Source organism: Ammodytes marinus (genome assembly GCF_949987685.1).
Source record: "Ammodytes marinus genome assembly, chromosome: 2".
NCBI classification, from domain to species: Eukaryota; Metazoa; Chordata; class Actinopteri; order Uranoscopiformes; family Ammodytidae; genus Ammodytes; species Ammodytes marinus.
Window position 1 is genome coordinate 14,354,390 of NC_137231.1, and position 21,664 is coordinate 14,376,053.

Here is a 21,664-nt window from a genome sequence, read left to right on the forward strand (position 1 = left end):
CTTATTTCAACCTCTATTGAATGTATCAGCAGTGTAAGCACACAGGAGCTATACAGCCTAAAAGTTTAGCTGTCGGACAGAAAATGCATTGTTACCGTGTTAACGACAACATGTCAAGAGAATAACGCATACACAAGAGTGAATAATTTTGAGGAAGTTTTCAAGAGCTAAATAGTCAGTCTGTTGTGTTTCTCCTTTAGCGGTGTACCCTGTAGTGAGGAATAGGGGTCACTTTGGAGAAGTGTCCCTCTCCTGGGTTGTGGAGCCAGCTCTGTCTGGAGATGTCAGCCCCCTCCAGGGAAACATCACCTTCATGGAAGGGGAGTACCTCAAAAACCTCACTCTCTTCTCTGTACCAGATGAGGTAAAATGACAAACTAAACTGAAAACAATGCATGCAACCCAAAGTGGTTTCAAAGTAGTTAGTGACTCGTAATTCATTCTTTTATTTTAAGATCCCAGAGTACATGGAGAATTTCACCATCACAGTGTTAAATGCTACAGGTGGTGCACGACTGGGAAACGTACTCAGTGCCACTTTACAGATCAACAAGAACGATGACCCCATCTACTTTTCTGGTAAGGACACTTGTTATCTGAAAGAATATCATAGATAAATTGATATATCAAAGCTACAGTCGGCCACTTCCATGTCTTTCTTCCCGCGTCTCCCAAATTTCCTCAGAACCCGTGGTTGTGCGGCTTCCGGAGGGCGGCGTGGCTAACTTTACTGTTCTGAGAGCAGGGCAGGCTGACTTTGTTGCCACTGTCATGTACCGTGTGCATTACGGCCAAGCGTCTCCGGGCGACCTCACCTTGCTGACTAATGACACGTTGCTGGTTTTTGACGTGGGTGAATGGACGAAGAACATCTCTGTGGCGGTGGAAGATGACACCATACCGGAGACTGATGAACCCTTTTACATTGTTCTCTACAATGCTACTGGTGAGTACGGGTTTCATTTTAATAAATAAATAAATCAGTAGAGAACAGGGGATGGACCTTGTATTTTACGGATGCTTCTGCAAATCATTGTTTATGTCTAACATAGACTACTGTGTCCCTCATATCTGCATATACTGTATGTTGGTCACTTGAGGTAATTAAAAATAATAGAATCTGCATTCCCTGTGAGGATTAAAACTGCTGAAAGTCAGTTCCCTTTTTAATTTTTCAATGTGGTTTAAAGAAGAGGAACCACGCAATCCTACCTCATCTTAAAATAACATCGTCCCTTTCTCCCCTGTTTATCCTAAATTGCAGATGTATAGAGAAGAGTAGCTAGGTTATTTTGCGTTGTCTGTGGTAACACCGAAAGCTCTCCTAATCCCAGTATTGTGTGTCAGGGATGGGAGTGAAAGACCAGCAGTGGGCCCCAACAGAACCTTAATTACCAGACTCCAGACTTTCTAAGACACAAAGACAGGCCACTCCACTGGCCTCTCTCTCTCTGTCCACTGATTGACACGGAGTAGAGTCGAAAAAGGGTTAGCGTCTGGTTTATGCCAGGGGATCGTTCATTACAGGGGTTGTGTTAAAAGTCAATAACCTAACATGTTAGAAGTCAATCAAACTCATACTGGGCCTGTGCCACTCTTTACTTTTAACAGGAGATTTTGCATGCTTGCCGTGTCCTGGTAGGCTGGCAACTTGAAGGACGTGCTTGTGAGCGGTTATTGCAGTTTTTTTAATGCCATTTCAGAAAATATTTCTCTCTCAAATAGTTTTATTCCTTCCCTTCAAAAAAGGTCAAATACAATATTTGTGTTTTATTGAGTGTCCTTGGCTCCATTCACTTTAACTCCTTTGCTGAGAGACGCCTTTATTTCTGAGACTGATTTTTCATGAATAGATAGCCCTTTCCTTCTGGGCTTGGTTGCCATAGTTATGGTGCTGCTATGTTAATGCAAAAGCCCCCCTCCCCCCAGCCCCCCTATTACATGAAATTTAGCATGACAATTATAATATGGTCAGTGCGATTCATGTCTCTCTTCTTCTGTTTATCGTTCCATCTATCTGAACAAAGCATCTGGTTTAAACACTGATTTTAGATCGTCATGTAGGTCCTGATCTAACCTGATCATTTGCATTTTGTTCACGCAGGTGATGCTGTTGTGTACGGAGCGGACACAGCTACTGTGGTGATTGAGGCCAATGATGATGCCAATGGGATTTTCTCCCTGGAAGCCACAGAGAAACCTGTCGAAGAGGGCAAGACCAATCATTTTTAGTAAGGATCAGGTCTTTAATAAAAAAAACAATTAACAATTGTTTTTTATTTCAAATTCACAAAACAAAGCAAAACATTGCAATAAACATTTTACCCCCTTTTCCTCCCTCCCTCCACCCCGTTCCCCCCTCCCGCTGACGGCCCCTTACATTAAAAATGTCAACAAAAGATGTATTTTCTACGTTTTAAGTCGGTCTGTTATTACACAGGAAGCCTCCTTTCATATTTCCAAAGTAAACCCAGGTCCTTTTTAAACATGATATGACCTTTTTGGAGACACAATGTTCTCCCCTGCATTTTATCACTGAAATTATAACTTTTCTTTCCGTTTTGTCCCAGTGTCCTACGTGCGAGGGGCCATTTTGGTAACGTTATGGTCTTCTGGCAGCTGTTTGCCAATGACTCGGTGACGCCTTTAGAGGAGAGCCAGGAGTTTACCAACACATCTGGCTCCATCACCTTCACCACAGGGGAGGAGACCAAGCCCATCGTCCTGGAGGCCGTCTCGGATAAGCTCCCAGAGTTCAACGAGTTCTTCGTCCTCAGGCTGGTGAATATCTCAGGTGAGTTCTAGATAAAAGTCACACATTTTATCAGATTCGAGAGCATAGCAAACTCCTACTGTCGTTAAGTTTAGACTTTCCATGATCTCACAAAGAAGGATTAATTTTTCATTTATACATTTTCATTTCTTTAAGGTGGTTACCCGGGGGAGGGTGGACGCCTGGCCGAGACTTCTCTGAATGCCTCGCTTCTCATCCCTTTCAATGACGACCCGTTTGGTGTCTTTGCCATCGCTGACAGCCAGCTGGACCAAGAGGTTGCCGAAGACGTACTCTCGGAGGATGACACGGCCGACGTCGCTTCCTTCACCATCCTCCGGCAGCAGGGTACTTTTGGTGACGTGCGCGTTGCCTGGGAGATTGTTTCTGGACGCTTCCCACAGGGCCTTCCCCTGATGGACGACCTGCTCCTCTTAGCCTCCTTCCCAAACCAAGTGGAGCTCAGGCCTCGAGCCAGAAGACACCACTCGGCCACAGACACGTGGTTCTTCTCCGGGCTTCCAGGAGCTTACGGGACCATCTCCCCCGACGATGGGCCCGCCGCTGTGGGCAACTTCACCTTCTCTGCTTGGCTGGTGCCCAGAGCAGACACCGATGGCTTCGTAGTCAGCAAAGGAACCGAGAACGGGACTCTGTATTATGGAGTGAAAGTCCACACCAATGATTCTCATGTCACGGTGATGCTGTATTATACAGCGATCAGATCAAATAATCTCCAGGTGGCCCGGGCCTCTGCTGAGAAATTCTTAGAGGACAATACCTGGTTACATGTCATCATTACCGTTGATGATGGGATTGTTGAGTTCTTCCTGGATGGGAACCCTATTCCTGGAGGAGTGAAGAGCATCAAAGGAGAGGGAATCGCAGATGGTGAGATATTTTATCATAGTGACAGAAGTCTGGTTTTTAATCATTGTCCGTCATATCACTGTGTGTTACATTCAGCTCATGTCTGCACCTGCTATTTTCGTCACAGTTTAGCAAATGTTGTCATGACTTACAAGCATGTCGCCCCTGACATTATTTTTTGCCAATGTACGTTTAGTTTGGGCATCAAATTATATGATGCATAAATAGGTGAATATCTTTGCCACCTTGCTCATGTACTTGTAACGATGATGTCACTGACAGGGAGTGTGGCTTATCTCTTATTTTTCACAAATGGGATGAAAGGTAATTCTTAACTTTATTACATACATGCACACCATCACGCGCACTAATGCCCAAACTCACACACACACACACACACACACACAACTCTCAGTCACTTCGTCATTGTTCATGACTGCTGGAACTCTGCGATGCTTGAGTGACCACTTAGCCTCAGCACTGCAGGATATTGTTACTGCTAAAGGGAATCAGCCAGCGTCTTCTTTTCTTCCCATTCTCCCTAATTAATGGATTAGAGACAATGGTGGCAGCCTGTATTTGACCAAAAACTCCCAGAGGGGAAATATTCTTGACGGCTCTTTGGCTAACTTCAATCACAGCAGATGTATACGTTATCATCAATCATGTCATGTGTTATTGTCTGCCACTGGTCCACTCAACTGGTAACTCAACCCCCCCAGAGGAATTGCTGCGTGTCAGGGCTTTGTACTGGCTCACTGATGGCAGATTTCCTGCATTTGACCCATTTTGTACAAGTAGTGGAAGCGATAGGCATGAGATGTGTAAGTATATAAATGAGTAATGAGAAAGAGCTGGAGTAAAGCATTCAGTGGCCTTAATCAAGATTCTGTTTGTGGTCTCAATTCTTTCCAACATAGCGGTCAAATTAGGTACTGAATCTAAGGTGTGATACAAACTAATCAAGAAAAATCAAGAAAATGACATACCGTGGTGTTTTTCAATAAAATAGATTAGTCAGGCTGTGAGGTTTAAAGCATGCAAACAGTACATGAGTCATAACTATGCGACAAATAGTTATTTTCGAACATTTATGTACTAAATGTCCACTTTTATTAATTTTTTTTGGTGCTTGAGGCAATACAATTGTTTTTACTTTACTGTGTATCCAACCATTCACTACTTAAACCTGTGTGTGACTATTTTCTGTGTACATAAAAATATTCTTGACTGTTTTCTTTTTCCTTCTTTGTATTTCTACTGCTTCAGGGCCTGCGACAGTGTTTATCGGGGCGGATCCCGAGGGCACCCAGCGGTACACCGGCCTCCTCCAGGATGTGCGCTTGTACAGGGCTAAGCTGAACCGCAGCCACATCCACGAGCTTCACAGCCAGCCCGCTAAACTAGACCTGCGTAGCATCTCGGGTTACCTGCGCTACCAGCAGGATGAGAGGCAGAAGGCCTTTGTGGTGGAGGTCAGGGATGATGATGAGGAGGAGGGAGAGGAGGTCTTCTATCTACAGTTGGTAGCGGTCCGAGGTGGAGCGCGCATCCCTCTCCCCAGACCCACTGCTATTTTGCGAGTCATGAAGAGTGACAATGCCAACGGGCTCTTTGGATTCACCGGTGCCTGCATACCTGATGTAAGTGCACAGTATTTTTAGTCAGTGGCATTTAGAGGTAGTGGAACATGTTTGCCGCTTTGCACATCTATAAGCAGTACACCTCACAAACACTGCATTTACCACATAAACCTTTTTTAAAGCCTTTGTAAGCCCAAATCCACAAAATCTTCTAACCATGTCATCTGGGGAGTTTGTTGCGTGACATTAAAATTATCTGAAATGTATCAATCTAAATTAAAGATAGTGTCATTTAAGTTGAGGAACTTTACTGATATTTGGTTTTGATGAGGCAGGCTATGTTCTGGTTCTTATTACACAAGAAAGTATTTTGAATCTTTCACGGCAGTTGTCAGACTCTTGCCATGGAACTGTTTGATTCGACCCACACAGTCTTGTCAAACAGTCTACTCTAGACAGTAAAAAAAGCTGTTTTTGAACTACGTTTTACAATAATTAGAACAATTTTATTTAAATTAGATTTTTTTTAAAAGGTTGAGACACCCAACTTTGTTGATTTGTACTTTTTGAGACCAGGTTTCCAGAGGCTTTAATGCAAACCAGATGTTATGTAATCAAACATTACTGATCTTCTGAATGAGCCCGAGTGTGCATGGTCACTATTAAATTAACATTCGTCAATGTCATCGCTCAGCTGTGTCTACAGAGAAAACATACGCATAGAAACACATGTAATGTAAACCTAGTGGTTTGTCGGTCCCTGTCCTGATGCATATTTCATCAGTCTTCATGCCTGGCTGCAGGGAAAGCGTGCGCTTCGTATTTAGTTGGATTGCATTGGGCTCTCATGTTGGCCCCTCTCAGGTAGAGCGACAGCTGGTGAGGCTGCAGCAGGTCTGACAGTCAGGGCATTCCTGTAGAAATGGATCAGGAGTTCCAGCACTGGAGATAGGAGATCTAGTTCCTCGTTTCCAACAGCACAACAGGTGGCAGGGCCAGGGATGACATTCCATCAGAACCAAGGGGATCTTCTTTATGTCCTAGAATCCTTTGGGGTTAAGTATACGTACAGGCATGCGGGCTATCGGGTGCTTCCTCTGTAAATCACATTATTACTGTGCTGGAATTAGTAAGACTTGCCCATTTAACCATGGCAAACGACGACTACATGCAATGAGTATTTATCATTTCCATCGATGGTTCAGAATGAATTGACATTTGTATTCATCTTTATAGTTTATTACTATTCAATTTATTACTATTGTTATTTATTTTTTATGCTGACTTTACCTTTTTATTAATAATTGTGTAGGCTTCTTATTGTTGTCACTGGTACTGTTCAGGCTTTGTCCACTACATATGGAGGAGCATTATTGTATATTAAGGGTGACAAAAGAAAAAATAATAAATTGTTTTTTCCCACAGACCACTGAGGAGGGCTCCATCATCTCCTGTGTGATTGAGCGTATGCGGGGATCTCTGGACCAGGTTTATGTCAACTACAGTGTTAACCAGCTCGATAGCTCGGACAGTGAGACACCAGCCCATGGGGATTTTGTAAATGCCAGCGGAGCGGTGCTTTTCATGCCTGGACAGCGCTCTGAGGTGTGTGTGTGTGTGTGTGTGTGTGCGATTGAGTCAACGGTTGGAACCGTATTAATGCTAATCTTACAAGAGCTGGGGAAAACCCTGTCTAAACTAATCCGGGGTCACTGGGTCGAGCACGCTCACTCACAGTATGAAGTCTGATGTAGCTAGTGTGTGTACTGTATTTACACATGGGCGTATTGATTTCAAATAAATAGTGTATGTGCAGTTTAACAGCAGTATTGTATAGTCTCCCTAATGCAATGTTTTTAGACAACCAGCCCCACCTAGTGGTTGGTTGTTTGTGAATCCAATGATATGTCAACAGGTGTCAGCTGATAGTTAGGCTTATACTGTACTTGTGGCACACAACTCAGACACAAACCACATTATAACAATAGAATAGTAATAGTATTGTGTTTTTTAAATTATTATTGTTATGTTAACATATTTCTGTTAGGTTCTGAACCTGTTGGTGTTGGATGATAACCTCCCAGAGCTGGCAGAGTCCTTTCAGATCACACTGGTGTCAGCAGAGTCTGGCGACGGGAAGCCAGGCTCCACCAACACCAGTGGTGCAAGCATTGACCCAAATAACTCTGTGAACACTGTCACTGTCACAGCCAGTGACCACCCTTACGGTATTTACTCACCTCTCCAAAGTACAATGCAATTCTACTATCAATTTGGCTGTGTTTTAAGCAATGAATGATCTGTTTGTATACGATTATGCAAGTAACTTCTAATTTTCTCTCTCCTTTTTCCTCTTTCATACATTATTACTACCCCACTCCCTGCCCTCCTATATCCTTTCTTCGATCTATTATTTTAACAACAAAAAACATACACATGCACACACACACAAACACACACACGCGCACACACACACACACACACACACACACACACACACACACACACACACACACACACACACACCCTTCCCTGTCCCAGGCCTGCTGCAGTTTCAGCCCAGCCCTCCTGGAGAGGGATTAATCTCTCCAGTTGTAAAACCTGCCCATATAACTGTTAACGAGGAGGATGGAGAAGTCCGTCTGCTGGTAGCCAGGGCCCAGGGCCTTTTAGGAAGGGTCATGGTAGGATACAGGACCACCCCCTTCACAGCCTCCAGCCCTGAAGACTATGAGGTTAGCTTATTGTGAGATCTTTAATATTACTGATACATTCACGCATATGATGTATCCATAACATGATGGGCAGACAAAGAGTACACCAATACATTTTGCCTGCTGCCATGATTCAATTCCCTCTATTCCACCTACAGGACTCAGATGGCATGCTGGATTTTCTTCCTGGGGAGAGGTTGAAGTTTATCACAGTGACCATCGTAGACAATCCAGTCCCTGAGCTGGATAAGATTTTTAGAGTGGAGCTCTACAATGCTGGTGGAGGAGGTGAGAAATTTGAGTCCCACATCCTGATGGTATAACTTCTGTTTTTATTATACGAGTCACATTTTGAGCTTTAGAACAATTTATTTTTTAAATTAGAAACCTGTCTTTACCTTATAACTGACCCTATATTCTGCCCTACTTTGTTTTGATGTGTCTTGTGTGCCGTGCTCCTGTGTGCATCCCTCCTACCTCCATGACAACCTACCTACACTCCTTCCCAATTTGCCCTTCGATCTCTACTCTTCCGGTGTGATTCTAACCTGGTGTGACACTTGTTTGATCCTGGTGTGTGGTTCCGTCAGTGGATCAGTTTCTGCGTAGTGAAGGAAGTGGTAGTGGGGAGAGTGAGTCTGACTTCCTTCCTCCATCCTATCACCACCATGGTAAGCATTCCCCCCTCCTCTACTCCCCAAACTGCTTCTTGTCTCCATTTGTTCATCCCCACACCCACATCATTTCTCAATCCTTAAGGTTGCATATCTCTGAGTCGAGTTCTTATGGAATGTCATGTTGCTGCTGCTGACAAAGCAATATGACACTCAATGTTTAATAATGCTTTTCTTTCAATATGATATATCTGGCTGATTGGATATCCTAACTGAAAGTCTAAGGTGAAATGGTCTGTTAAATGAGTTTGCTGACAGTACACAAACAGTCACTTCTAACACTTCATTGGTGTGAAATGTGTTTAGTATCTCTCAGCTCGGTCTTCAGTTTATATACATGTGCACACACACCTCTGTAGGTGAGTGCGTGCACATGCATGTACGTCTAATAGTGTGTATTTGGTATTTGCATTGCACTCTGACCTCTTTGAGAAGCACCAACGGAGAGTGATGTGGGAAAAGCAAATAGCCTTTCAATGGCAGTAGCAGTAAGTGGTTGACATGACGTGTCAGAGACCACAATGTGGGCTGCTGTCACCTATTCTAAAATAACCTCCACACACTGTTGCTTTTGACCATAATATAATATTACTTTATATAGTAGCCAGAAGGTGAGTATTAATATTGGGCTATTTCTTTTTTTTTTTTTTTTTGGGCATTTTTATGCTTTATTGATAGTGCAGAGAGACAGAGGTGAAATGGGGCAGAGAGGGGAGTGACATGCAGAGAACGACCGCGGGTGGGAATCGAACCCGGGTCTGCTGCTAGGCCCGGCCCGGGAGGGGGAGGCCTTACCAACTGAGCTAAAGGCGCATATTGGGCTATTTCTAACAAAATCAGTAGCTTGATAATTCAATGATGATTGTCTCACGTCCATTCTGTCCTCTTTTCATTAACTTTGAACTACAACTCTTAACCAAAAATGTATCACTAAAATGTAACGCATGGTCATATCTGGTATTGTGTGTGTAGCCAGCTTGGGAGTTGCGTCCCACATCACAGTGACCATCGCAGCGTCTGATGATGCCCACGGAGTGTTCCAGTTCAGTCCTGAGTCCCTGTCTGTCAACGGGACAGAGCCGGAGGATGGACACAGCTCTGTGCTCCTGCAGGTCAGTGCAAAAGACATCAGGAACAAAACATTAGGGAAATGCCATAGTGAGGCTCAAGGAGACTGATGTTCCCATGTATCAGTAGTTTAGCCATTGTTAAACAGTGTTTCAAGTTCTTTATTTATCATGACATGTGCACAACAATTACTGGAGAAGTCATTGGAAAGGAAATTCTTGAGTCTCAGTCTCCCTCCAACAAAGCACCTTAATTAATATATATATGACATGATACAAGACATAAAAACAAGACATAAATAGTGCAAGAAATAAAGAAGAGGTTCACAATGTAGGAATAAAGTACAATATTTATTAAATAGAATAAAATACTGTATATTGATATACTGTATAATAATACTGTACAATAAAGTATAATACTATGTACTGTGATGTGGAGAGGTATGAAAAATGTGTGGTATAAATATATAGATGTATATTTATAAATATATGAATATATGTAAACACAATGTAAGTGTACTGAGTTCTTATGTCCTGTGGGATTAATCTGTCCCGGAGCCGGACTTGTGTGTGAGTGGATGCAAGTATTGTTCATTCATTGTTGAATTATTTTCTTGTTGATGTCTCCCAGGTGGATCGGTCTTTTGGTGACCTCTCCAACGTTACTGTGTACTGGGAGGCTGATCCCAGCTCTGAGGGGGAACTTCTCGGCAGGTCTGGGAACATCACTTTTGGTGTGGGTCAAACATCAGAGAACATCATTGTCGATGTGGCCCAGGATGGCATCCCTGAGTTGGACAAGAGTTTCAACGTGTCCCTGGTCAATATCTCCCATGGTCGTCTGGGTGTCTACACATCTGCTTCTCTGACTGTGCTGGCCAGCGACGATCCATATGGAGTTTTTGTATTCGCAAACTTAACAAGATCTGTCCGGCTTCCTGAAGCGGACTCAACTGTCTCCCTCACTATACTGCGACTGAGAGGCCTGATGGGTCAGGTGCGTCTGACTGTCGAAGGCATTGAAACTGAATAGGACGTATAAGAACTTAAAGCAACTGATGATTGTTTCTTTTATTTTAAAAATAAATAAACAAACCAAAAAAGAAGGATGCCCACATGTGGTGAACGTCACAAATTATATGATATTGTGTGCTTTTTGGTTTTTAATCTCTCTAGGTGCGAGTCACATATGGAACGCTGAATGAGGCACAACCGGAACCTTTCAGGACCCCTGGAGTGGGCCGAGCCACTGAAGGGCGGGATTTTGTTCCCCTCCTGGAGTCTGTGGTGTTCTCGGCCAATCAGAGTGAAGCAAACATCACCCTCCACGTGCTGGATGACGAGGACCCAGAGAGAGACGAGTCGGTGTTTGTGAAGTTGATCAGTGTTGAACTCATCCAAGGAGAGCAGGAGAGACTCAGTAAGATACTAACACTCTTGAGACTTTGTCGTAAAAAAAAAATCGAAGCATTAATGATAGTTTAACCGTAACAGACCAAGCTGATTAGATATATTCTTGATGTCTCCCCCACCCCAGTTTCAAATTCCCCCTCCCTGGGCCCGACTACTGACACTGTTGCCCAGGTGATAGTGGAGGCCAGCGACGATGCATTCGGAGTCCTCCAGTTGTCTGCTTCTGCTGTCAGTGTGGCTGAACACTACGTCGGACCCATAATAAACGTAACACGTGTTGGTGGGATTTTTGCTGACGTTTCTGTCAAGTTCAGAGCAGTGCCTTTGACCGCCAGAGTCAGTAAGTGTTTGGCATGGAGTGAGGATTTGAATCTTTGTATTCTACGATTTGTGTGTGAGTTGGCAGGCAAATATTAAGTATGTGCATGTGTGTAATCCCATTAGGTGAAGACTACAGCGTAGCCTCCACCGATGTGGTGCTCCTAGAAGGGGAGTCCAGTAAGTCCGTTCCCATCTATGTCATTAACGATGTTGTCCCTGAGTTGGAGGAGACCTTTCTCATTGAGCTGATCAACCAGACCACCGGAGGAGCTCTCCTGGGGGAGCTCACACGTGCCATTATCACCATACTCCCTTCTGATGACCCTTTTGGTGCCTTTGGTAAGTAGGCATTGTTATCCAGGATATGTTTCAATCTTTTCATTTTATTTTAGACATTTCTTCGTTGTTAAGAAAGTTCCTTACTTGATTTTATTTCTCCCCAGTCTTCCAAGCTGTTCCCGTTACCATAGAGGAACCAGGATCCAACTCCATTGAGGTCATGTTGCCTGTAGTGCGTAATGCCGGCACTATTGGCACAGTTGTAGTGCAATGGGAGGCCACTGTCAATGGTAAACTAGCAGTGGGTGACATCAGACCCACATCGGGAGAGGTGATATTTGCTCCTGGGGACACCATGAAGACGCTCCGGGTGGAGATTTTAGCTGACGATGTACCTGAAATCACTGAGGTGAGAAAGTGACAGTTAAACTTTGTGATGCATGTGTTTTAAATTTTAAATTTGAAGTTGTTTAATACTCTTTCTGTGTCTTCTAGACAATTAAGGTGGAGCTTACTGGTGCCAGCAACGGAGGAAACCTTGGAGCCGATACATCTGTTGATATTATAGTGCCTGCTAATGACAACCCATATGGGACGGTCTACTTTGAACAGCCTGTTTATCGCATACAGGAGCCACTGGAGGGTGTTTTTTCAGCCAATGTTACTGTCCACAGGAGGTACTTTTAATTATTGTTTTCTTCTTGAATAACATTTTGTTTTTGTGCACATCTACTCGCATTAAAACCCTTTTCCTATTGGTCTTTTTCTCTATCATCCATATGGCCTTTTATCACAGAGGCGGTCACTTTGGTCGCTTGGAGATCGTTTACAGCACCTCTGAAATGGACATTGTTGGCATGGCTCAGGCTGACGGGCAGGATTTGCTGATGTACTATGATCTGCCAAAATCAGGCGCTCCATCCACTGGCCCCCGCTGGACAGTTAACATCACGGGTCAGAGAGAGCCACTGGCTGCTTGTGCCGCTGCTTGCCTAAGAGAGCGTGCGTGCCAGGCCTTCTCGCTAACATCAGGGACCACCCCACCATCTTGCACTTGGGTTACTTCAGGGTCCGACCAACTGACTTCTGAGTCTCAGGTTATGACTCGTGTTAAAAACGTCACTGCAGCCGCGGTCCTGTTCAGTGCCCAGGCTGAGGCAGGGAGCGATTACACCCCTGTGACGGCTCAAAGTGCCTTCATGGACGACCGGTCAGGCATCGCCAACCTCACCGTCCCAATCTTGACCGATACATTTCCTGAAATGGATGAGAGCTTCTCCATACAAATCTTAAAGGTATAAAACCAAATCATTCTGTTGTAGTTGCCAGTTGAAGGTGGCGCTGAATCCACCTTTAAGTTTTAAGGCAAACTGTATGACAAATTTAACCTCTTACCGTTTATCGTTTGAAGGTAGCACTGATGAATCTGACTGTGGCGCAGAAGAACCTGCCCTCGATTGGCCTGCCAGACAAAGCTGTGGTCACTATAGCGATGAACGGAGATGCATTTGGCGTGTTTTTGATATACAGCCTCAGTCCCAATGCCACTAATGAGGGGCTCTATCTAGAAGTTCGAGAAGAGCCTACGGTTGTGGTGCCCTTGGTTATAGAGAGAAGAGGAGGGAATTTGGGCAGAGTTACTGTAGAGTGGAGGTTCGTTGGAGGAAAGGCCACACCCGATTCTGACTTCACAGGGACCGGAGGGACTCTGGTCTTTGATGGTATGTGGCTCACTCTCACTCTTATTATTTCCAATCAAGAATTAGAAAAATTCTTCTCCGACGTCTACTCAGAATTAATTATTTGGTACAACTTCCTATCAACGGTCAACCCTAGAGCCAGTGTATCGTTGGGGTTCCTTACCAAATGTTTAAAAAGGTGTTTTGTTGAATTTAGCTCGCAGTGAGAAGAATTAAAATAACTGCACTTGACCAATGTTCCATGTGCTTTATCCTCCCCGACCACAGGTGAACTGAAGAAGACAGTCCAGATAGCAATCAGAGATGATATTGAGCCAGAGGACAACGAGAGCCTCATGATTGGTCTTGTTAATACGGAGGGCGGAAGTCGAATCCTGCCCAGCTCGGACACTGTAACCATAGTGATATTGGCCAACGACCATGTGGCTGGGGTAGTAGGATTCCATCCTGCCTCACGGTCTGTCATCGCCAGAGAGGGTGGGTGGCTATTTAGGATTTGCACGTTTGTTTGGATGTTCACTCTGTAGCATCATGTATGTGCAAGCACAATATCACTCCAATTCTTTACATGATTTCGCTGTCACTAGAGCTGTGTCCTAATTATGTATGAGTGCAAACGTAAGGGAATGCGCTTGTAGTAATGGCAGTGTGAAGCGACAGGTGGGCCCCGTGGTTATCTGTCATTACCTTGAAATTGTGTATGCATGAGCGGTTGATGTCACCTGAGTAGAATCCATACAATTAGATACCTTGAGTCACCTCTAATGGCATCTACAGTGTGAGAAAAGCAATTAAAATTATGTATCAATCTTTGTAATCCTTTATTTAGACAGCCTTAATAACCTTAGATTGTTAATTTGCAAATACACATGATTTAAAGCTTAGTTTCTGTCATTGTATTGAATATCTCACGTATTGCAATTAAGAAATGATAAAACCAGACCCAATACCGCAGGTTACTCTGGCGTTTGCATTGAGAGTTAGGGATGACTGTATCATATTTAATATTACAGGTGAGAGGCTGTCCTTATTAGTGTTGAGAACGGCTCCCGGTCTGGGTAATGTCACTGTGGACTGGACTGTACAAGGGCCCCGTGTACTTCGGACCTTCACCCAAACCTCAGGGACACTTTTCTTTGCTGAGGTAAAAACGAGTTGCAAGTCATTAAATAGTTTATCATTGGATCATAGTTAAATATATTTATTGCACAGTTATGTGATGTAGCCCTGCAGGGATCCGCATGCTGTTATTGTTGTCCTTCTGTGAAGGGCGGTCGAAGGTATCGACCACCGAGTTTATAGAACCAACTAAAAAAGATAACATTTGAATGGTAAAGCTGTAATTCAGTGTCTGCATCAGTTATTATTATGTGTTTGATGGATGTCTCTTACAGGGAGAACTGAATGACACCATAGCTCTGCAGCTTCTCGACGATGCCACGCCAGAAGACAAAGATGAATACAGGGTTTCCTTGTCCAACATACAGACGTTTGGTAATGCACCTGCTCTTAGTATCTTTGTTGTTGATACATGTGCAAGAAAACCACCAGTACCTCAAAATAACCCTGCTCAGTCTTCTTATTCAGTTTACTTTCCCCTGACTTGAACACAGGTGTTGTGGTTAGTGGCCATGCTGCTCTAGATGTTCAGGGCAGTGAGGCAGTCCTTTCTGTGGACACCAGTGATGAGCCGTATGGCCTGCTGACCATCGCCCCCTCATCCCTTAGGGTGACCACAGAGGAACGGGACCGGACTATAAACATCTACGTCAATAGAGAGTTTGGAGCTGCAGGTTAGTGGGCCAAGTACTGTATGAACAAAAAACTGTGTAGTAAATTAACAACCATTTGCTATGTGCTAACTAGCCATATAAAGATGAATTTGTTAAGTATATTATTTACATTGTTATTATTTACCTTGTATAACTAATATACCTAAATGTCTGCGTTTAGGAGTGGTTAATATCACCTATGAGGTTATAAGAGGTTCTCTACAAGACCTGTCCAAGGTAGAGGGTGCTCTCGCTGAGCCGGGTCAAGACTTCATCTCTGGCACCGGTTTTGTTATCCTTCAGGATGGACAGACCTCTGTTGCCATACCTGTCAACATACTGGAGGTAAAGACCATGGCTGTCTTCCATTCTTTCATTTGTCTGTCAATTGAATTTCATACCTAAGATGATAGGTCTGAAAAGACTCCAAAAGGCTTTTAACACACCAGTCCAGCATGATTTTTCCTCTCACTGTGCTATTTTTTTTAACTTCTTGATTGCTCTATAAGGTCTACCTAATACATCCTTGGTAGAGCAATGTAATGTTGTTTCAACAAGAGGACAAATTAATATTTGATCTCATAAAGCTATTTCTTCCTTTCTGATGCTAGCTCTTCTTTGTTGAAGCAAATGTATTTGAATGTGAAATCTTAAAGATTTTTGTTTTCCATTTGTTTTATTAGGACGACATTCCAGAGTTGCAGGAGTTCTTCCTGGTTAACATAACATCAGCAGTCCTCATCACGACCCTTTCCACTGTTCCCCAACTAGGTATGGATTGTTATGGCAGATTAGTGCTGATCTACTGTATACTGAGTTTATTTTATCTCATTTGGGCATTGTAGAAAGCAGTGCCATTTCATTGTTACATTTAATGTAATATTCTTGGTTGATTTCCATCATTGTTTGACTTTTTTTTATGTATATTGTATATTTCTATAAAATCACTTTTTTTCTTCTCTTTTTTACAATTCCTCAAAATGTTCTCTGTTTGATGAGTAGATGTTGCGTATTGCACATTGCCAGGTAATATTGCCTGGTCATATGTTCACAAGCTTAGCCTTTAATGTCATGTAGTTAGTTTGATGTGGAATATTCCTGTATGGCACATTAAACAACAACATTTTAGTCGACTGTCAGAATTCACCACGAAAGAGCTTGGTAGTTGGTTGCTGCTACTGCTTTTGCATAATCCAAACCGCAGTCCAATTTATGAATGAGTAACTTTAGAAAGTGATGAGTAGACAGAACATTACAGGCAGAGCAGCACTTGGAGGCTCCCAGAATACGATCGGCCTTATGCATGGCGACACACAGTAAACACACGGCCGCTCTTTTGGCAGCAGTCATTATGTGGTTCGGATGGGGAGATTGATGCTTTCCATGTTTGAGGAAGCCCAGGGATTTGTTGGGAGCGTAGTAGCGCTGCGTGGTGAGCAGAGAGAATGCCAAACTAAACCCATAGCTGGCCTCCCAGTGTATTGGCCATAGAGTGAATGGGAGAAGACTATTCAGGGGGTCGTAAATCAGTCCACCCAAAAGACTTGGCTGCTCAGCTTCGCAAGCCACTTACAGGAGACGCTTAGCTCTAATCCTTTGCTCAAATGTGCCATGACAGAAGTTAGATCCTTTACAGTTTCCTGCTGCACATCTTGATGTCGGTGCTTGCTTTGTAGTTACAGCCCTGAAGTCACTGCTGACGCCATTGCTTAACGTTTTACTACCATCATCATAAACCATTTGGAGTCTAAATGGTCATCATATGTTTCCTCCTTGTATGTTCTCTTTTTCCCAAGACACCCAAGGTTTGGTGGCTGAAGTTAGCATTGCTGCTAATGATGGAATCAGAGGAGTCATTGAATGGACAAGTACCATGTAAGAAATGCGCACTCAAAAATAACACATTTTCTTTGTAGGTCTTTTAATTAAAATATTTTTCTTATCCAAATGTATTCTGGGCTTGCAGGTTTGAAGTGAATGAAACAATAGGGGTCCTGACTCTAATGGCCTACAGGAACAAGGGGACTTACGGAAACGTCTCTCTTTTCTTCTATGCTCAAAATCTGGAAGCTCAACAAGGACTGGACTACAATACCAGTGAAACGGTCAGATATACAAAGCATTCAAACAATGCGCACACAATCACAGACCCACACATAATAATAATAATCATAATACATTTTATTTAAAGGCGCTTTTCATGGCTCTCAAGGACACCGATGTGCAATGCATACTTACACAGCACATCATATAGTATTTGTGATATGTAGCATTCATATTCAATGGGGCTGAGCTGAATGGAGGGGAACTGGACTTTTTTATATTCTCTGAGACGTTTTGAGTGTCATGGGAGCAGGAAGGGGCTTCAAAAAAGTCAGGTGGCCTTTGACTTAACCCCTATGGATATACCATGAACTGAATGACTGAGAGTCTTCACAGACACGAAGTAGCAGTTTGTTTAACTGAAAAGTCCTCTCTACACCCAGATGCTCCATTTTGTTGACGGCGAAAGGCACAAGCTTGTAGATGTGCAGATCATCGACGATACAGTTCCAGAGGGAGCAGAGAGATTCCAGCTCATCCTGTCCCAACCTTCCCCCGGGCTGGAGCTGGGCACCAACACCACAGGTAGATGGAACTTCTGAAAATCCTGAAGCAATTAATTTGTGATTCCCCATAGTGTACGTATGTAGTTAACAATGATATTTTTTTCCTTTTACCCACATCTGTTCCGTTTTCTTATAGCAACTGTGAATATCCTGGCCAGCGACGATGGACATGGCGTCATTTCCTTCAACACCACTGAGCATTTCTTATTGAGGGAGCCCACGTCTGTGTCTGGGCTGAGTGAGAGTGTGGCCACCCTGTACGTGGTCCGGAACCCTGAGGAAGGCACATTTGGCGCCGTTACTGTTCAGTTTACCATCACTGATGCCAACGGCAGTCTAGCAGAGGGCGATCTGATGCCAGCCCAAGGGTTCGTTGTACTGGAGGATGGAGCCAGATTTAAGGTGAGGGAAAGTAGATGTTTGCTGGCATGCACTAGAAGGATATAACAAAAAAAAGGCATTTGTACGTATATTTTATAATAGTTTTTATTGGAAAGGTTTATATTTCCTATCTATATTCTTGACTTTGCAGTACTTTCTATTTACTTTCTTGTCTTCTCTATGTTTATTATATGCAGAAATGTACTAAGGAAAATTACTGTATGTAAAAACTTGTTTGGCAAAAAAAAAAAACCTGATTCTGTAGTGCAAATTAGTAGTCAGTATTTATTTGTTTTGGTTTGAAAATGAATTTTATTTTATTTTATTGTTCATCAAAAGTTCTTTAGTCTCATGATCCGTGTTGTTTCAGATGCTGGAGATCTGGGCGGTTCTGGATGCTGAGCCTGAAGTGAATGAGACCTTCACAGTGACCCTGTCCAGCCCAACAGGAGGTGCACGGTTGGGGGAACAACTCCAGAGTACTCTCATCACCGTCCTGGAGAACTTGGCTCCTTCTGGCTTGTTCCGCATCGGACCCACTATCAACAGGTCTTTAGTACAGTTGCAACAGAAGTGTCCAAAACTGAATAATGACACACTCGCTAGACTAATGCAAACACATGGTTATGTGCTCTTGTTTAATATGTGTTTTTCTGTACAGAACTAACACAGAAGTGGTTGCAGAAGAAGGTGGAAGAACAGTCTTCCTCACTGTGTCTCGCAGTAATGGTCTGGAGACAGCCGTCAGTGTGGAATGGGAGACCCAGGCCGATACAGCTGTTGCCTCTGGTAGGACAATTAAGTGATTTAATCCAAAGTCACCCAAACTCCTCCCATTTTTTTTCTCCTGTTGTTCCTTTATTCATATTTTCCTTCCAATAAGCAATGCAATTATGATTCTTTTTACATTCTTTTTTTTCTTCTAGATGGTCAACTCTCAGTGATGGGTGTGTACCAGAGCTTTGAGGGCAACCCCACCTCTGCTTGGTGCTCCCTTCCAGAAGGACCTTCCTTCCTGGCTATGAGGCTGGATAGGAGGCCCGCTGTTGGATCCTCCCACACCTTAGCCACTCTGTACAGATGGCAGGGTGTTTTTGTGCCAATAGAGGTAAGCTAACGATAGCATCGTCCCTAAACACGCACATGATATGCCTACGGTAAAAACATAGAAAGTGACATCGTCAGCATAAAAACTTTCTCTGTTTTTTGGTGCCTACAGTTTGTAAGGATTCCAGACCCGAGCTCTTGTGTTGGGTTTGCAGTGAATGGTTCTACTTACATAGGCATCACACATAGTGGCCCTCCCTTCTCCCCTGCTGCCAACCTTAGTATCTTCAAATTGCAAAACGACCTCAATATCACATTGGTAAGTATGGAACCCAATCATGATGCAACATTGCTTTCACGTTTAGCACAATACTGTAACACCATGGTATTGTCATACCATTGTCATTATCACTTCATGATTTATTGAGACAATCTGATTTGTTTAGGAACAAACGTTAGGTGTTGAAGCTCTGGATGTGAAACACTTCTCCACTGAAGGCAGAGATTATCTAATCGCATCAAGCCAGGTGAGGCTACCCGTTCCACTGTTCAAACAGTTCTTTAGTCTTTTAAAGTTGGATGAATTTGTTTGTCTAACTGAAATCAAGTTTAGATATTTATTTCCTTTGTTTTAATGCTACAGATTTTTGTTTGGGCTGGAGGCTCCTTCACCCTCCTGCAGACGCTTGACTTGGAACAGGACATCCTCAGTGTAACTCCATTCACTCGTGCAGCTGTTCCCTACTTACTGGTGTGCATAAACAGACAAACTGTCAACTGCCTCCTGCTTCAGTGGACCAACGGAAGATTTCAGAATCCACAGCCTCTCCAACTCAACGGCAGAGCCATTCAGGTGGAGGCCATCAACACAAGAGCCGATGACACTCTGCTGCTGGTTGTCGTTGAAGGTGACCCATCTTGCTTTGATGTGAAATTGCACATTTAAATAACTTGCATACCGTCAATCTCTTTCTAATCGAACGCAAGTAAGAACAATTTGTAGATTTAAAATGTACAAGCCTGTTCTTTCAAAAGACGGTTGGGCAGAGATGGCAAGTGCATTTAAGTCTACCGAATGCTGAGAAGATGGTTGTGTTTTTGCAATAATGAGATGCTATTGCCTGTGGTTGTACTTTTTAGTAGATTCTGCAGTGGTCAGATGTTGGTTAAGGATAGCACAAACAATTTGGCGATACATTAGAAGGCACACAGAAACCATGTGTCCGTTGCAGACAAAACAGCCTTGTTCTGTTGTCTCAACTAAGATGACAAACTTCACAGTGTGGGCCTGATCATATGTTTATACTACGCTCTGTGTATTTTGATGAGACATAATCCGTCTGAGTCTGCAAAAGTGGTGAGTTTTCTTGGTCGGGACCTGTTGTGGCTTTACGGGAAAAGGCCTCGGCTTGGAGCAGAGCAGAGCCACAGAAGGACTCAGTCAGAGGTTGTAATTTGTCGGTCTTGGGTGTGTCGGTCGGCCCAGTCCTTACTGCACATGAACGTGCTATTCCAGCGAAAAAGAAAGTCATTCTGTGTGTGTGTGTGTGTGTGTGTGTGTGTGTGTGTGTGTGTGTGTGATTATGTGCGTCCTTGTATCTCCCTCCAGGTCTCGCTCCATCCTGTGAGGTGTTACAGTGGAGCACAGGGCAACCTTTACCGCAGCTTTACCAGTCCATCCCTCACCCAGGCCTCACCTCTATTCACCCCTTCACCGCTCCTTCTGGGATCAGTAAGCTCAGAATGTCATGGTTTTTATCCAGTTGTGATGGTCGGTTCTAATATAAAAATCAATCGACCAGAAATCCTTATAAAATCTTTTTTTCCCCCTCATAGCTCATGTCCTGCTCGCTGGGAGAAACGGATCATCCCTCTACTCCTGGAGGTCTGACGTCAACCTGCTGGCCATGATCCTGAGGGTCCCTGCAGCCTTCAGCTTCCTCTCTCTAGTGGTGCCGTCTCTCAACAGCACCAAGACCCTCTTGGCTTCTACTGAGGAGAATGGCTCCACTGTTTATGAATTCACTTCTGTCTCCAATCAGTCTGATTTCATACCCAGGTACCCACATCGGTTTTTTTTAAGGTCAGTCACAGACAGGCTTGTTAGATGTGGATTCAGCAATTATGGAGAATGCCTGTTGACACGCTTTTTAATCAAAATCAGTGAATAACTCCTCAAGATCTGCTACATGTCAGTACTTTATGTGCCCTGGAAAAAATCTAGTGTTGAAACACAGCCTAGGCACTGTAAACTGGTATGTAAACAAAATGGCGGCCTAGATAGCAACAGGTCCGTTTACAGAGCCAAAGATGTGTATTGACACTAGGTTTCTTTTCGGCGTGCACACAGGAAGTACAGGAAGCGTATCGTGAGGAGATATTCACTGAAGCATTCTCCAGAATCGCTGACTCCCACTTTAAGAGGCAGGATTGTTTAATAATGCAGGCGTTTTGTTTTCTC

The 21,664-nt window shown here is 43.6% G+C and overlaps 1 protein-coding gene across 1 annotated transcript in view; it reads left to right on the forward strand.

The window, feature by feature from the left end:
* Positions 1-21,664, forward strand: part of adgrv1 (adhesion G protein-coupled receptor V1) — a gene marked incomplete at its 5' end in the record, with an annotated part of 99,592 nt that overhangs the window by 13,649 nt on the left and 64,279 nt on the right. The window contains 39 exons of the mRNA XM_080045759.1: positions 201-364; positions 456-579; positions 686-946; positions 2,105-2,231; positions 2,571-2,794; positions 2,930-3,664; positions 4,913-5,286; positions 6,652-6,831; positions 7,274-7,454; positions 7,768-7,961; positions 8,099-8,228; positions 8,531-8,611; positions 9,587-9,726; positions 10,313-10,678; positions 10,858-11,101; positions 11,219-11,434; positions 11,539-11,754; positions 11,859-12,103; positions 12,190-12,371; positions 12,491-12,989; positions 13,106-13,415; positions 13,662-13,871; positions 14,408-14,538; positions 14,789-14,888; positions 15,008-15,187; positions 15,348-15,511; positions 15,850-15,937; positions 16,963-17,041; positions 17,133-17,271; positions 17,653-17,794; positions 17,912-18,177; positions 18,527-18,705; positions 18,818-18,945; positions 19,083-19,264; positions 19,376-19,522; positions 19,650-19,730; positions 19,847-20,111; positions 20,813-20,935; positions 21,040-21,262. Of these exons, the coding sequence (XP_079901885.1) occupies positions 201-364; positions 456-579; positions 686-946; positions 2,105-2,231; positions 2,571-2,794; positions 2,930-3,664; positions 4,913-5,286; positions 6,652-6,831; positions 7,274-7,454; positions 7,768-7,961; positions 8,099-8,228; positions 8,531-8,611; positions 9,587-9,726; positions 10,313-10,678; positions 10,858-11,101; positions 11,219-11,434; positions 11,539-11,754; positions 11,859-12,103; positions 12,190-12,371; positions 12,491-12,989; positions 13,106-13,415; positions 13,662-13,871; positions 14,408-14,538; positions 14,789-14,888; positions 15,008-15,187; positions 15,348-15,511; positions 15,850-15,937; positions 16,963-17,041; positions 17,133-17,271; positions 17,653-17,794; positions 17,912-18,177; positions 18,527-18,705; positions 18,818-18,945; positions 19,083-19,264; positions 19,376-19,522; positions 19,650-19,730; positions 19,847-20,111; positions 20,813-20,935; positions 21,040-21,262 (8,020 nt within the window). The remainder of the gene's footprint in view (positions 1-200; positions 365-455; positions 580-685; positions 947-2,104; positions 2,232-2,570; positions 2,795-2,929; positions 3,665-4,912; positions 5,287-6,651; positions 6,832-7,273; positions 7,455-7,767; positions 7,962-8,098; positions 8,229-8,530; positions 8,612-9,586; positions 9,727-10,312; positions 10,679-10,857; positions 11,102-11,218; positions 11,435-11,538; positions 11,755-11,858; positions 12,104-12,189; positions 12,372-12,490; positions 12,990-13,105; positions 13,416-13,661; positions 13,872-14,407; positions 14,539-14,788; positions 14,889-15,007; positions 15,188-15,347; positions 15,512-15,849; positions 15,938-16,962; positions 17,042-17,132; positions 17,272-17,652; positions 17,795-17,911; positions 18,178-18,526; positions 18,706-18,817; positions 18,946-19,082; positions 19,265-19,375; positions 19,523-19,649; positions 19,731-19,846; positions 20,112-20,812; positions 20,936-21,039; positions 21,263-21,664) is intronic.